Source organism: Micromonas commoda, chromosome 2, assembly GCF_000090985.2.
Source record: "Micromonas commoda chromosome 2, complete sequence".
Lineage (NCBI taxonomy): Eukaryota > Viridiplantae > Chlorophyta > Mamiellophyceae > Mamiellales > Mamiellaceae > Micromonas > Micromonas commoda.
In genome coordinates this window covers 1,546,447-1,562,669 of record NC_013039.1, presented here as the reverse complement: position 1 = coordinate 1,562,669, position 16,223 = coordinate 1,546,447, and the positions used below count along the sequence as shown (strand labels likewise).

At 58.1% G+C, this 16,223-nt stretch overlaps 5 protein-coding genes across 5 annotated transcripts; 3 read left to right on the top strand and 2 right to left on the bottom strand.

The window, feature by feature from the left end:
* Positions 1-3,775: 3,775 nt before the first annotated feature.
* MICPUN_53943 (predicted protein) lies at positions 3,776-5,738 on the top strand (the record flags this gene model as incomplete). Its single annotated transcript, XM_002500213.1, has 1 exon — positions 3,776-5,738. A coding segment is annotated over one exon (1,963 nt), but the record flags the coding sequence as incomplete, so codon positions are not given.
* A 912-nt stretch (positions 5,739-6,650) lies between these two features.
* Positions 6,651-7,349, bottom strand: MICPUN_78885 (predicted protein; the record flags this gene model as incomplete). The annotated part of the gene is made up of 2 exons (XM_002499722.1): positions 6,651-7,110; positions 7,222-7,349. The coding sequence occupies 2 exons, from the start codon at positions 7,347-7,349 to the stop codon at positions 6,651-6,653; spliced, it is 588 nt and encodes a 195-aa protein (XP_002499768.1).
* A 2,004-nt stretch (positions 7,350-9,353) lies between these two features.
* On the top strand, positions 9,354-10,967 carry MICPUN_107663 (predicted protein). The gene has a single exon (XM_002500212.1). It carries the CDS (start codon positions 10,378-10,380, stop codon positions 10,921-10,923), a length of 546 nt encoding a protein of 181 aa, XP_002500258.1. The 5' UTR covers positions 9,354-10,377; the 3' UTR covers positions 10,924-10,967.
* Positions 10,968-11,814: 847 nt separating this feature from the next.
* MICPUN_79251 (predicted protein) lies at positions 11,815-12,795 on the top strand (the record flags this gene model as incomplete). Its single annotated transcript, XM_002500211.1, has 1 exon — positions 11,815-12,795. A coding segment is annotated over one exon (981 nt), but the record flags the coding sequence as incomplete, so codon positions are not given.
* A 784-nt stretch (positions 12,796-13,579) lies between these two features.
* On the bottom strand, positions 13,580-15,337 carry MICPUN_55777 (predicted protein; the record flags this gene model as incomplete). Its single annotated transcript, XM_002499721.1, has 1 exon — positions 13,580-15,337. One exon carries the CDS (start codon positions 15,335-15,337, stop codon positions 13,580-13,582), a length of 1,758 nt encoding a protein of 585 aa, XP_002499767.1.
* Positions 15,338-16,223: the final 886 nt, after the last annotated feature.

Here is a 16,223-nt window from a genome sequence, read left to right as displayed (position 1 = left end):
ATCTGGGTCGACCTCTGGTCTCACCATCAAGAGCACTTTTGGTTTTGTGGATGTGGAATCTGTGCGCTTCACGGGCACCCAGATTGGCATCAACGGTGGCACTGATTTGTTGAGCCTTGCGAGTGGTGCGCTGACTGTTGCTGGCACTCTGGACACAACTGCAGACATCAGGGTAGCGACAAACAAGTTCACGGTCGATGCGTCCGGTAATACGGCTGTAGGGGGAACCCTGGGAGTTACCGGTGTCACAACTTTATCGAACGCTGTGACGATTGCCCAGGACGCAACCCTGCAGGCAAATCTCAAGATGTCATCTGAAACTGCTGCATTGACTCACACTGCCACAACTGGTGGGCTGACCATCAAGAGTACCTCTGGATACGTTGATGTCGAGTCAGTACGTTTCACCGATGCTAAGATTGGTATCGCTGCTGATATTGATCTGGTCAATCTTGCGAATGGTGCAGTCACCATTTCAGGAACCCTTGATGCGAGCGGCACTTTCCGGGTTGCGACAAACAAGTTCAGCGTGGACTCTGGCTCAGGCAACACGGCAGTGGCAGGTACATTCGGGGTGACTGGCGCTACCACGCTGTCTGATACACTCAGTGTTAGTGGTGCCTCGACAATATCTAATACGCTAACAGTGGCGCAGGCCGCAACGATGCAGAGTACCTTGGGTGTTAGTGGTGCAGCAACATTGAGCAGCTCTCTGGCAGTTGCCGAAGATTTTAACGTGAATGGCGCAAAGTTCTCTGTGGCACATGGCACAGGCAACACGGTGGCAGCTGGTACTATGAGTGTTGGCTCCGACTTGACAGTCGCAGGGACGAAGTTCAAGGTGGATGCCACGACGGGGAATGCAATCGTAGCTGGCGACCTCACCGTGAATGGCGTCATTGACACCACCTCAGATTTTAGCGTGGGGACAACTGAATTCACGGTTGCTGCAGCAACAGGTAACACCGTGATTGGAGGTACGCTATCTGTAACAGGTGCTGTCGCTCTCGGCAATGATATCACCATGAGTAATCCCCTGGCTGCCCTGACACACAGTGGGGCGACTGGTCTGGCAATAACCTCAAGTGGATATGTGGAGGTTGAGTCGGTGCGGTTCACTGGCAGCAAAATGGGTATAAGTACTGACGATGACCTCATAACCCTTTCGAGTGGTGCTGTCGCTGTTTCTGGCACCCTGACTGTTTCCGATGACCTGAAGCTGTCTGGGGATGCCGCAAAAATCACGCACACAGCTTTGTCCAGCTCGACAAATGCTGGGCTGGCGATCTCAAGTACGAATGCCCACGTGGATGTTGAATCAGTGCGCTTCACAGGTGCCAAAATTGGCACCACCACCGACGCGGACCTCGTCACCCTGGCCGATGGTTCGGTGACCATCGCAGGCGTACTCAAACCAGATGGGGACTTCAGTGTGGCGACGTCAGCGTTCACGGTTGCATCATCATCGGGCAATACCGCCGTGGGTGGCACGTTTACGGTCGCTGGAGCTACAACATTGTCGAGCACAGTTGATGTTTCTTCAACCTTCCGAGTGGCTACAAATAAGTTCACGGTTGATGCATCAGGCAACACGTTGGCCGGTGGAACCCTCGGCGTGACTGGAGCTACCACGATCACCAGCACCCTCAACGTAGGGTCCGATTTCAAGGTGGCCACGGACAAGTTCCAAGTCACTGCGACCAGCGGTAACACTGCGGTAGGCGGAACTCTTGGGGTCACGGGCGCGGCGACGCTTTCGAGCTCCCTGGATGTCGCACAAACGTTCCGCGTGGCAACCTCCAAGTTTACTGTTGATCATTCGTCTGGTGACACGGTCGTGGCTGGAACCCTTGGGGTGACTGGTGCTGTCACCCTCGGCAATGATATCACCATGAGTAATCCCCTGGCTGCCCTGACACACAGTGGGGTTACTGGTCTGGCAATAACCTCAAATGGCTATGTGGAGGTTGAGTCGGTGCGGTTCACTGGCAGCCAAATGGGTATCAGTACTGACGCTGACATCATTACCCTTTCGAGTGGTGCTGTCGCTGTTTCTGGCACCCTGACTGTTTCCGATGACCTGAAGCTGTCTGAAACATCCGCAGCTCTTACGCACACCGCGTCGAGCGGTGGTGTTGCCATCACCAGCACTGCTGGATACGTAGACGTTGAGTCGGTGCGCTTTACTTCAAATGCCATCGGCATCAGCGGTGACACTGATATCATCACGCTGAGCAGCGCGTCGGTGGCTGTCGCCGGTGCTCTCGGGTCGACAGGCGACTTTAACGTGGCGACGACGGCGTTCACTGTTGCGTCGGGGACCGGTAACACGGCGGTTGGAGGGACCTTTTCAGTGGCAGGGGCTTCTACCCTCACCGGTGCTGCGACTTTGTCAAGCACTCTTGGTGTGACGGGAGCCACAACATTGAGCGATTCTCTCAGTGTGGGCGGTGCCTCGACGCTAACTGGCGCTGCGACGTTGCAGAACACCCTTGGTGTGTCGGGTGCCACCACTCTTTCTGGAACGCTCGCTGTCAGTGGAGCGTCCACGATCTCAAACACCTTGACTGTTACTCAGGCCGCCACCTTGCAGGATTCTCTTTCAGTTGCAGGTGCGGCAACTCTGTCGACGACTCTCACGGTTAACGGCGCCACGACATTGTCTGATACTCTTGATGTCACTAAAAACTTCAAGGTAGCGTCGACGAAGTTCACCGTCGACTCATCGACTGGTAACACTGCTGTTGATGGAACACTGATAGTCGCAGACGCTACAACGCTTCAGAATGGTCTCTTGATGACAGAAACCGCGGCTGCGTTCACTCACAGTGCTACTACAGTTGGTGCAACTACTGGGCTGACCATATCGAGCACAGTTGGCTTTGTAGACGTAGAAGATGTTCGTTTCACGAATAAGCAAATTGGCATCAGCGGTGATGCTGATCTCATCACTCTTGGCAGTGGTGCAGTCACTATTGACGGTACACTGTCAACTACTGATGATTTCGCTGTTGCGGGAAGCAAGTTCTCTGTGGATGCAACTACCGGAAATTCCATCGTGGCCGGAACGTTAACGGCTCAAAGTTCTCTTGGAGTGACTGGAGCTACGACGTTATCGTCCACCCTGGAGGTCACCGGAGCTACCACCCTGTCGAACACGCTCTCTGTTGGCCAAAAGGCCACCATGCTGAATGACATCGACATGTCAAAAGAAGCCGCTGCAATCACACACACCGCCACTACCGGCGGACTGACGATTAAGAGTACAAACGCTTACGTGGACGTGGAGCTTGTCCGATTCACGGACAAGAAGCTTGGTATTAGTGGTGATCCGGACCTTATCGCCCTTGAAAGCGGGGCAGTGACCATTTCCGGCACACTGGACACCACTGCAAATTTCAAGGTGGCCACAGATAAATTTGTAGTTGATGCAGCTGGCAACACGGCTGCAGCTGGTACCTTGGGAGTGACTGGCGCCACCACACTGACCACCACACTTGGAGTCGGCGGTGCCACAACACTATCCAGCACTCTGACTGTCAGTGATGCGACCACGCTGTCTAGCACGCTCGCTGTTGCCAACGACTTTGCAGTGGCCACGTCCAAGTTTCAAGTGGCTTCCAGCACTGGCAACACAGTTGTAGCCGGAACCTTGAACGTGGGATCCGACTTCAAAGTTGCTACGAACAAGTTCACCGTCGATACTCTTGGCAATGCGGTGGTGGCAGGGACTCTTTCAGTGACCGGTGCGACCACAATTGTCGACGATATCACGATGTCAAAGGCAACTGCTCTCATTGATCACACTGGATCTGGGGGGCTTACAATCAAAAGTGCCGGGACTGTGTCCGTGGAGGATGTTCGTTTCACAGCGAACAAGATTGGTATTGTTACCGATACTGATCTGATCTCGCTCGCGAACGAAGCGGTCACGATCGACGGAAAGATGACAACCACGGGTGACCTCATGGTCACTGACAACACCAAATTTGCTGTGTATGCGAGCAACGGAAATACAGTCGTGGGCGGAACTCTTGGGGTCACGAGCGCGGCGACGCTTTCGAGCTCCCTGGATGTCGCACAAACGTTCCGCGTGGCAACCTCCAAGTTTACTGTTGATCATTCGTCTGGTAACACGGTCGTGGCTGGAACTCTTGCAGTTGATGGGGCCACCACGCTCAAATCTGCTGTGTCACTTCCGCTGGATGCTGCCACAATCACACACACAGCGGACAGCAGCCCAACGGCGGGACTGACAATATCGAGCACCAACGCTCATGTCGACGTGGAATCGGTGCGGTTCACCGGCAATACAATCGGTGTCGCCAACGATCCTGATTTGGTGACTCTTGGGGTTTCAGCGGTAACCATTGATGGCACTGCAACGTCAACTGGTGATCTCACTGTTGTGGACAACACCAAGTTCCAGGTGACCGCCACCAATGGCAACACTGTGGTTGGCGGAACCCTTGGGGTCACTGGCGCCACGTCATTGACATCTGCATCGCTGTCAAGCACCCTTGTGGTCACTGACGCGACCACTCTATCTAACACCCTCACCGTGGCTCAAGGCGCTACCCTGTCCAGCACCCTGAACGTCGCCCTGGACGCGACGCTGCAGAAGAATCTGATCATGTCTGACGCGGCTGCAGCCCTGACACACTCAGCTGCAACCGGTGGACTGACCATCAAGAGCACGAATGGTTACGTGGACGTGGAGCAAGTCCGCTTCACCGACAAGACGATTGGCATTGATGGCGACCCAGACCTCGTGACCCTCGCATCTAATGCTGTGACTATCTCTGGTACACTTGACACAACTGGAAATTTCAAGGTTGCATCCACCAAGTTTTCTGTGGATTCGGCGACGGGCGATACGGTAGTGACAGGAACCCTCGCAGTGACCGGCGCAACAACGTTGTCGAGCACTCTTGGTGTCACTGGCGCCGTGACGCTGTCAGACACGGTCAATGTTGCGCTGGACGCGACCCTGCAAGGTGATCTCATCATGAGTGATGCAGCTGCAACTTTGACTCACTCAGCCGCAACTGGTGGACTGACCATAAAAAGTACGAGTGGATACGTGGACGTGGAGCAAGTTCGCTTCGCCGACAAGACGATCGGCATCAGCGCTGATGCCAGCCTCATCACTTTGGCTAGTGCTCAAGTTACAATCGGAGGAACTCTAAAACTGGACTCCACTGGGGATGTGGAAGTTGCAAAAGCTCTTGCTTCCATCACTCACACTGGTGGCACTGGCATGGCAATCAGTAGTACAACAGGATACGTCGATATCGAGAGTGTTCGCTTCGGGGGTAGTGTGATGGGTCCCACTGGTGATCCCGACCTGGTGACCCTCGCGAGTGGGGCCTTGACCATCGCTGGTACCCTCAGCACCACAGGCACCTTTGCAGTGGCTGGGAATAAATTCACAGTCGCTTCAGACACGGGTAATACTGCAGTCTTTGGAGAACTCGGTGTCACCGGCGCCGCGACGTTATCGAGCTCTCTTGATGTGAACTCGGACTTCAAAGTTGCTACGAACAAGTTCACTGTTACGGCGAGCTCAGGAGACACAACTGTTGCCGGTACGTTTACATCAGGGGATGCTACAGTGTCTGGAACCCTCGGCGTGACTGGAGCTACCACGATCACCACTACCCTCAACGTAGGGTCCGATTTCAAGGTGGCCACGGACAAGTTCCAAGTCACTGCGACCAGCGGTAACACTGCTGTAGGCGGAACTCTTGGGGTCACGGGCGCGGCGACGCTTACGAGCACCCTGAACGTGGGATCCGATTTCAAGGTGGCCACGGACAAGTTCCAGGTCACTGCAACAAATGGTAACACCGCTGTTGGTGGAACCCTCACGGTGACCGAGGGTGCGACTTTCGCTGACTCTGTGTCCATGAGCGAGACTGCGGCGACTCTTACGCACACCGGCACCACGGGCTTGACCATTTCCTCTAGCGGGTATGTGGACATTGAGCAGGTGCGCTTCAATGGTAAGCTCATCGGTGTGGACGGTGATACTGATTTGCTTTCTCTCGAATCTGGCGCTGTGACGGTTGCTGGCAAGCTCGACGTGAACGGCGATGCAGACCTGTCGGGTGGCAATGTGATGACATCGTACCATGCCGCAACTGCTTCCACAGGGGGTGTCACGATTCCTGCTGGAACCACAGTGTGCAAAATCACAGGATCAGTAGCTTCCAGTTTCAGCGTCGCAGTGGCGGGTACTCCCTCTGGTGGTCAGCTGATGTTCATTCGCAATGATTCCGACAAGGCAACTTCGGGTCTTTCGCTGAACGCAGGAGAGGGTGGTCTTTTCGTCTATCACACCGGCGCGTGGCATAGAATTATATAAATGATGCGGGCCGAGCTGCTGTGCAGCAGCTCAAGGACCCAATATTATCGGAAAAGGAAACGAAGCTTGACAGGGCAATCTGGAGAGAGCACGACGTGATTTTTGACCCCGCGCGACAAACCCGACCTCATGAGAGGCTGAAGAGTGAAGCTCGCGCGGCGGAGTCATGCCACGTACAAACACCACAGGCTTCTCTGCGAGTTGCTTTTTACAGCAAAGCACTTTAGTGATTTAATTAAATCGTTTCAATCCAGTGTGTCCCCTCTATACCCAACCCTCCCGTTTACTGCCTCGGCGCCCCACCCACCGCAGCTTCCGGTAGACGCTCCACTGTATACCTGTGCTGCTGGAGGAACATGATGGGTACCCCAGGAATCTTGCGTATCCGTCGCTTCAGGTCGGTATCGCACGTGGCGACAATATAGCACTTGTGCTGCCTGACGCGCTCGCAGATGCAGTCGTCGGCGTACGTGCCTGGATGCGTGCACGGCAGCCTCACGAACCTCGGATCCTTCGCCACCCTCAGCGCAACCCTGTATTTTTGTCCGAGTTTTTCCAACTCCGCCATCACGCAATCGGTGATGTGCGGGACACACTGCGCGTACAGGCAGTCCATCATCCCCTTCACCAGGTCAATCTTATTCTTGATGGAGAAGTTGATGAAGTTGGTGTCCACGAGAATGTTGTACGGTGGACCGAGCGCGGAGTTGTGCTTGAAGAACAGGGCCGATGATGTAGCCTCGCTGCGAAACGGACGCGAGGGGATGGGGAGCGGGTAAGCCGACGGAACGGCTGAAGGTTGGAATTGCGGAAACGCGGGGTAAGGAAGGCAGCAATCTAGTCTCCAGACTCACATGTGCTTCAACTCAGGCTCATCGTCGCGCTTCTTCTTCTGATGTTTCTTCTTGTCAACCTTTGCGTCCTTCGGGTTGAGCATGCGCTTTACCTCGGCAAACCTCTTCGCCCGCTCCTTCTTCCCCATCGCGTCAGACCGGCACCGGCAAAAAAGAGCGCGCCCTTGCGGCGGAGAGGATGCGAGCAGCAACCGCCGACGAGTGCCTCCCGGAAGGGCTTAGCTCGAACTTTGCGCGAGGAACCGGTGCGTGCGAGCTAAGTCACCGACCAGTATCGCACAGGGCTGCAAGAGCGAATGGAATACGCCTGCTGTTCGCCCCAACGTGTGAGGGAGCGCAACGCCGCCGACTTCCTCTTTCTGGGTGTCCCGTGTCGCTGTCGACTTTAGCTTGATCGATGATTTGATAGGTAAAAATGAACATCAACCTGTTTTTGCTTTCAAATTCTGAAGTTTTCTTTCAAAGTTGATGGGCGCTGGCTTGGGCGAAGGATATCGAAGAATAATTGTCCTCAACATCGTAGCATTGCGCGGCCTTTGGGGGGCAGGAAGAGGGATGAGGCCTCTCCTCGAATCGATGCCGCACCCCCGAGAGCATCGGGTCGGACAGGTCAGGGGAATTGGGCACGCGAAGGTCTCCTCCATGAACCTGACCGGGCGAGTGTGTTCCCGGAATTCATCGGACCTGACTTCGCGGGTGTTGCACGGCCCACCACGTGACGATACGCGTGGAGGGGAGGGGGGATGCGGCGAAAGAGACGACCGCAAGTGGCACGTCGACGTCCCATTGAGATTCAGGGGCGGGCTCACCCGCGGCGGACTCGACGTCACCCTGGAACTCGTGAGGGTGAATGGTGGGGGCGAGCTTCCCGCGGGGACGCCGAGGCGAGACGGCGCGTGGGGAGGTCCGAGCGCCGGCGTGGGAACCGCGGGAGCGATAGCTGCGGTCGTGGATGTTGTGGAGACTGCCATGGTATTCGCGTGCGTCGACGCCTTGCGTCTCGATGGAAAGATCTCGGCCGCGTTCGCCGCGGTGGGCGCCGCTAGGCTCGGCGCGCTGCACTCTCAAAGGCGGCGCCGCGACCGCCTCGAGACGGGCGGCTCTGGAGAACGCGTCGGCGCGGGGGGAGCGGGACGCGCCTCGGACTCGAACCGAACCATGGCGGGATTCTTCTTCGACGAGAATCCGGAGGGCGGCGCGGCGCTCGCCGCGAGGCTCTGCTCGGGAGCGCTCGCTCTGCGCGCATCCGGCGCGGCGCTGGCGCTCGTCCACCCGGAGCTGCGGCGGACGCTGCGCAGCGCGGCATCCCTCGCCGGGGTGCGGGTGGCTTTCGCGCGGCCCGCGGGTGGGCGTGGGGGCGATAGCGCGGGCGCGGACCGGGGTGATAAAGCGGACGTGTGGCACCGAAGGTACCGGTGGGCGGCGCTGAGGCTGGCGGGTCACGTGCCCCGAACCCCGGTTGCGCCCGTCCTCGGCCCGGCGCTCAAGTTTGCGGCGGGAGTGGCCATCGCGGCGACGACCGTGGGAGAGGGCGGGGAAATCATCGATCTCGGACCGACGGCGGCGGGCGGCGCGGTGCCCTCCGGAGAGGGGCTGCGCGCGGGGCGGCGGCGAAGGTTGCGCGTGGATTGGTCGCCTCGCGGCGGGGCTGGGAGGAGGCGGAGGGCGACACGGACGGAGGGGGTCGACGACGGCGGGGATACGCGCGTCGCGCCGATCAGCCTGGACCAAATCACCGCCGAGGATATTTTGTCGCCGCCACTTGGCGCCCTGGGCCCGCCCCCGGCGCCCCCTGGGCCCCCGGTGCCCCCTTCGGTGTCGGAGGCGTCATCCGCGCCCTCGTCGGCTCGAAGCTCGCCGAGGAAACCCCCTCGGCTCGGTTTCGGCGGCGGTGCCGCGCCGCCGGGGTCGCCGCCCGCGACTCCCGAGAGGTCCACGCGCGAGATATCTCCCGCGGACGACGTGTCCATCGCCTCTTCCTCGTCGTCAGCCGAGGAAGAGGCGGACCCGTCCTCGACTCGGGCTGGCGATATTTGGCGCGACGAGCGGTACGCGGCTGCTCGCGCGGGTTCCATCGAGCTCACACTCCGCGCGTGGTACCTCGCCTTCGCGTTCATCCCGGTGTTTGTGTGGACGGTACCGCTGCTCGTCCTCTCCGAGAGCGCCGCGTACGTGCGACTCTCGCTCCTCTTTTCCCGCGCGATGTTCGCGGCGAGCGAGGACGCAGCCGCCGAGTGCCGAGCCGGCATGCGACGCCGCGCTTGGAAGGCGCTCCACATCTCCGTATCCATGTGCGGCGCCGCTCTGGTCAAGTGGGCACAGTGGGCCTCCGTCCGCAGGGACATATTCCCCGAGGACTTCTGCGAGGTCCTCAGCGCGCTGCACGACGATGCGCCGCGTCATTCGAAACGGCAGACTGCGAGATTGGTTCGGAAGGAGCTCGGCGCACCCATCGAGGCTGTGTTTTCGCATTTTCCGGACGAGCCGGTCGCGTCGGGTTCGATCGCGCAGGTGTACAGGTGCGTGTTGCGGCCGGAGGTGGCGCGTGCGTGCGCGAGTCACGACCCCGAGCTGGCGCGAAGACTCAGAAACCAGTCGAAGGACCTGACAATGGCGGGCGCTCAGGCGCACGGACTGGCGCGGGCCGGCGGCTCCTCTTCGCGTCGTCCGGCCGGGTTCTTGGCGAGATGGTTCGGGTTCGGGGGTTCTGAAAGGGAACGCGGGGAGAACGTGGACGCTCTCGCGCCGGCGGCCGGCCGCCCCGAGGATGAACCATGCGTCGTGGCGGTGAAGGTTCGGCACCCAGAGGTTGACCGGCAGATATTCTTGGACTTCCAGATTCTCAAGCGCGCAGTTCGGCTCGTCTCGCACGTGCCGGCGCTGCGGGATCTGAACCTGGAGGAGACTCTCGGGCAGTTCTCGCACACGATGACCGCACAGACGGACCTTCGCACCGAGGCGAGGAACCTGCGCAGGTTTGGGCGTAACTTTTCCAGAGAGCGTTGCATCAACGCGCCTTGGCCGCTTCCTGGCCTCGTTACCGAGGGTCTGTTATGCGAGACTTTCGAGAAGGGAGAGTCGGTCTCGAGTGTCATCCGTCGCGAATGCGAGCACAATGACACGCTGTGCTCTTACGGCGTGGACTGCTACTTCAAGATGCTGCTTCGCGACAACTTCCTCCACTCGGACCTGCACCCGGGGAACATTCTGTACCAGGATCACGTGCTCAGAACGGTGCCGAAGATCGAGTCCGAGGTGCGACTGGTGCTCCTCGATTTTGGCATCGCCGACGAGCTCCCCGTGGACGTTCGCAACGAGTTCCTCACCTTTCTGTTCTGCCTCGTGCACAAGGACGGAATCGCAGCCGCCAACGCCATCCTCCGCTGGTCGTCAGCGCAGACATGTGTGGGCGCCGCCGCAGACGCCCTGCGCGCTGACATGACAGCGCTGGTGGACTCCATGTGCGACCTCAGGACCATGCGCGTTGACATCGACGCGGTGCTCAAGGCTGTGATGGTTCTGCTCAGACAGCACAAGGTGGCGATCGACCCGGTGTACGCCACGCTAGTAGTATCCTTGTGCGTTTGTGTGGGATTCGCCAACTCCTTGGACAAGGACCTGAACCTGTTTGAGGTGGCAGTGTCGGCGTTTGTTAGCTACGCGACGGTGGGCGAGGTGGTTTCCGGGAAGTTATACGCCTGACATAGACGATAGTCTATTAAATCTTACGTGGAAAACGATCTCTTTGACTTGCCCCGACCTGCCCCATCCACCCCCACTGTTGATGCCACTCCCGTGCGACACCTCTGAAGAGAACGAGAATTTCTGCGCTTGCTGTGCCGTTGACTTATTCGGAAATCCAGAAAACGTCTATTCAGTCCGCGTCCCTCCGAGGTCCGAGGCTGACCCAAGCTACTGTGGGCTTGGGTCAGGTCGAGGATCGCGTTAAATCTCGAGAGGAGGCCATCAGCACGTCGGCCAAGAAGACTTACCGATCACATGTCGGTCCCTCGGGGTCCCGGTTCCGGCATCCCTGGAGATGGGAAACCATCGTTGGCCGTGACGGGTGTGTCACCCCGGAAGGGGAAGGACCGCGACGGGGTAGGGAAGGGGACCGATGCGAGCTATCATCGCAGAAACACGACACCCGATACGGTGCTGGATCCACCCCGAGCCTCGGCTGGCCTCGAGGATTTTCCCGAGGATCCTGTCGTGGAAGCCGCGGACGAATCCGAGGAAGAGGATGAGGGGTACCAGGGCAGTGAGCACTCGTCGACGTCTCGTTTCGCCACCTCCGAGATCGCGGCCGTGCTGGTACCGGATCCAATCATCCCTGGGCTCGTGCGTGTGGACGTGCCGGGACTCAGGGTGGAAGGTCCGTGCCACCGCTCCTGCTGCGGGGGACCGAGGGAGTGGCTGGCGAAACAAGTACCCACATCATTCGTCCTGCCGCCGCTCTTCCCCGGGGCAGACCCGACGGTGGTTTTCGGGGTGGCGACCGAGGAGGCGAATCGAACGACAGGTCTAGAACCGTGGACCGGGAAGCTCTGCGTGAGGTTCGGGGGCGTGCAGAACAACGGTGTGAAGGCAGCGATGAAGACGGCAGGATTCCGGGTCGCGTCGAGCACAAAGGGCGAGAAGCTCAGGTTCGACTTCAACGTCGCCTGGAATGGCTGTTTGAAGGATGAGGATTACAAACGCGCAGACAGATACCAGCGAATCAATCACTTTCCCGCCACCTGGGAGCTGGGCAGGAAGGACAGGCTGGGGCGGAACCTGATCAAGGCGCGGCGTCGCGGGCCAGAGTTTTTTGACATTCAACCAAAATCGTTCCTGCTCCCCGCAGACAAGGACGACTGGCGATTGGAGTGCACTTACAATCCGGACGGTATGTACATCCTCAAGCCCCCGGCATCTTCGAGGGGCAGGGGAATCAGGATGTACAAGGGGCCCAAGGACATCAAGCCCGAGAAGAATGTCCTCATTCAGCGTTACATTCGCAACCCTCACCTCATCAATGGGTACAAGTACGACATTCGAGTCTACGTGGCATTGACGAGTTTGGACCCGCTACGGGTGTACGTGTACAAGGAAGGACTCGTTAGACTTGCCACAGAAAAGTACACTGAAGACGGTGAGGATCTTAAGAGGCGGTGCATGCATCTGACCAATTACACAATTAATTCAAAACGCGAAGGGTTTACCATGGGCGAAAGCGCGACGGAGGACAACGTCGGGTTCAAGTGGAGCCTCTCCGCATTGCGACGACATTTCGAAGAGCAAGGGCTTGACTACGGCAATGTCTGGTCGCAGATCAAGGCTATCGTGACGAAAACGATGATGGCAGTGGAGGGTCCGATGAACACCAAGTTCAAGATGCTGGTGCAACACCGCCGAACATGCTTCGAGGTGTTTGGGTTTGACATCATGTTGGACTCGAAGCTTCGGGCATGGCTTATCGAGGTCAACACAGGGCCGTCTTTGTCCGCGCCAAGTAAGATGGACCTGCATATCAAGCACAAAATGGTGGCAAACTTGTTTAACCTCGTGGGTATCGTGCCGTATGACCGTGCGCATTTTGCCGAGGCGGAGAAGCGCCGGCGGATGGAGCGCATCACGGGCGTGTCCTCTTCAGGTCGCGGCACCACCAAGAAGACAGTCGCGTCGCGGCGCGACTTCAAGTCATTGGGTAACCTGAACTTTCACGACGTTCCGGTCGATAAGCTTCCAGAGGTGATCGTGGAATCTGAGGCTGAGTTAGCGCGCGCGGGAGAGTTTGACCGGTGTTTCCCGTCCTCCGATCCTGGGGAGAATGATACCTACCTGGAAAACTTTGAGTTTCCTCGGTTTGAAAATGCGCTGCTGTGCAGGTGGGAGCGTCACAAACACGCGCTGAGGAATCCAAAATTGTACCAAGATGACTCGCGTCCGAACACGGCATCTTCAGCATCGAGAACAGCGCAATCGCGTGGATCAACCCCAGCGGCAGGTGCGACCAGGAGGCTCAGCTCTACCGCGACCTGGAAAAGGGTGTCGACGGGAAGCAGGATTGCATCCGCGGCACCTTTGACGATCGTCTCGGCTGAGCCGTTCAGGGCAGGTCAGGTGCCGCCACGATCCGCTTCAATGGTCGATAAGCTCACCGCATCGCTGAGGCGGCTGAGCGGGGTCAGCGGGAAGAAGCCTGCTGTGAGTGTGGCTCCCGGGCTTGATCTGACAGGTGTTGGGGTTGGTGTAGGCTCGCGTGATGAATCTGGCGTGAAGAGCAGTAGGCCCGTATTTCGTTGACTTGTGTACACGTACTATTATGATATACCTGTAGCATAAAGTAGACTATGTATATGCGCCACTGTGATTTCTAGGCTCTCGCGGGGGTGCGACGCCGAACACTCCGCGTCCTCCTAGTTGATTCGTCAACATCAGGCTCTGCCCCTCCCTCCTCGGAGGCGGTGTTGTGGCTGAAGTGCGCCTGTCGAATCACCTCCGACTGTCGGCCATCATCGTGAGTGTCCGAATGTCCTTGCATCCTCAGAAAGACCGTCCTGTAACGGTTCTCCACCACGAACGTTGTGAGAAGGGAAACGAGCAAGTACATGAGCAAAGGGAGAAGCATCATCTCAGTTTGCGTTTTGTTCTCGAACCAGCCAAAACTGAAACCAAGCTTCTCGAGGAGAATTGAGGCTTTCACCCCTTTAATCCTTGAGAACAACCCTTCCACAGCCATTCGCCTGGTCACTCCGAAGGAGACGACATTCATGGCCGCAAATGTCATGATGAACGAACGCATGAGCAGGTGCATACCAATAGCCTGGATCGCGGCCAACAGAAGTGGAATCTCCATCACAGACAAGTTGAACCCGCCTTCGCTAACGACCTGGGAGTTTATGAGATCGAGGAAATTTGTCACGCTGTTGGCCATTAACACCAAACGTAAGCCAATGATAAATTGAGTGCGGTACTGCACGTATGTTCTTTTGTGTGTCAACATGATGTATGTCTGCAGCAAGTTGACAATGAAGTAGGACAAGGAGGTAAACCGTGTCGACGGGAAAGCAGACCTCACGCGAATGTAGTATAACGACGAGGTGACCAGGGAAACCCCGCACTTCAGTAAATCCACGGTGAGCATCTGCGAGCGGTGCCAATACTCAAATCGTGCCTCCATCACTGGGTCACGAAATTCCATGAGTGGCGCCCATACCATCGAGCCCTTCCAAAACTTTTCGAACACATCTGTGATATGGGACCCAAACCTAAACGTCTCGTCGATATCCGATGTCCTTCGCATTCCATTCGATCGTACATTCATTGATGGACGATGGCCAACTTCTTGCGGGTGCAATCGTCCTCGCGAGGTTCTTCTGGCTCTCTGGTTCTCGATAGCAAACATCAGCCGAGAGTGCCTCTTCTTGACGAGCAGGATGAGCGCCGGCATCACCACCACGAAGCTGAAGTCGAGGATGAAGCCGCGCTTCGTGAAGGAGAAGTCCTGCTCAAGTTCGAGTTCTGCCCGCCGCACAGCCGACAACTTGGATGACGGCCAACAGATCGCAATCGGCGCGCACCTCCAGTCCTCCTTCGTGTCGAGGACAAACTCCTTCAGCGCCAGTCCCAATCGCAGTAAGGTGAACAACGCCAGCTGGAAGACCAGGCTGAGCAGAGTGTTGACCTGCCACCCCACCGTGCCCCACAACCCCCAAAACAACCGCGCGATCACGAACCACGACTTCGACACCTGCCACGTGCCGCTGTGCACGTACCCAGCCATGATGAATGTAAACGTCAGCAGACGAACGGCAACCACGACGGCTTCGCGATGTGCCTCGTACCACCCCCGCCTCGCGCGCATCACCCACACGTGCGCGGCCAAGGTCGCGGTCTTCAGGGCGTTGGCCCACACGAGCGAGACATCGGCGGTCAGCCTCGACACCGGCTGCGCTAACCACGGCCCAAACAGGAAGATCATCGCCACGACCTGCAGCACGAAGCTCATCAGGGTGCAAAGCTTGTCGGTTGCGATTAAGATTCTCCTCTCCCACGAGTCGAATTCCTCGAAGCGGCCACCGTCGTCTCCCCGCGACGGAGTGCCGCGAACCGGTCCGCGCGAGTCGTTCATGTCCGCTCCACGCGACGCGATGCACGCGAGCGGGAACGCGGTGACGCCCCCCTCGCGCACGCGACGTTCCTTTCTGCAACGAGGCGGACCGAAAAAGCAGAGAGACGGGACCGAAAAACTCGAGCTTTGCAGCAGCCAGGTGCCCGTCACAAGAACAAGCACGCTTTTTTGATTACAGATAATTTAGACTGGCGATTTAGGGTTTGTGTTTAGCCCCAGAACAAGGGTCAGGGCAAAAAAGAGATCTGGGAGCGAACTGCTGAACTTTTGATACTGAATACGCGTGGTGCTTTTTGACAATAACCCATTACAATCGTCCAATAATTGTCCCAATCATCGATGCCCTTCGCCTTCTCCCGAGTCCCGCTCTCTGATCCGTTTCCCCGCCTTTTTGAAGCCTCCCGAACCAGACGTTTGCCTAGTTGGCGGCTCTCTCCCCATTCGCGGTCGGCGCCGCGCACTCGGTCGCGACGAAGTGGGCGAAAGTATCGCGCGCGAGGGATGTCCTCCGAGGAGCGCATCGCTTGTGAATCCCCCGAGAGCTGGCCTCGGCGCTCTCCAGAGGAGGGATGCGCGGCCAGCGCGAGCCCCCGCGCCGAGCAGGCTCCGGAGCTCAGCTACCTTCCGTTCGACGTCGCCGCAAGGGTCTTGGCGACGCTCCCGCCGCACACGAGGGCAAGGTGTTCGGCGGTTTGCAGGTCCTGGCGCAATATGATGCGGGAGCTCCCGCCCGAGCAGCTCTGGCGCGAACTCGACTTCGTTCGGGGCGCGGACGAGACGTTCAAGGTGCGCAGAGTCCCTGTCCTCCCGAACCACCGCGCCCGGGGACACGGGACGAGGGGCGCTTTTCAGAAACTTTCCCCGAATTCCGAAGCTGACGCGGCAA

Coding starts and splice junctions, on each gene's coding strand:
- MICPUN_107663 (XM_002500212.1), top strand. CDS start 10,378: ATGCTGCTTCGCGACAACTTCCTCCACTCGGACCTGCACCCGGGGAAC.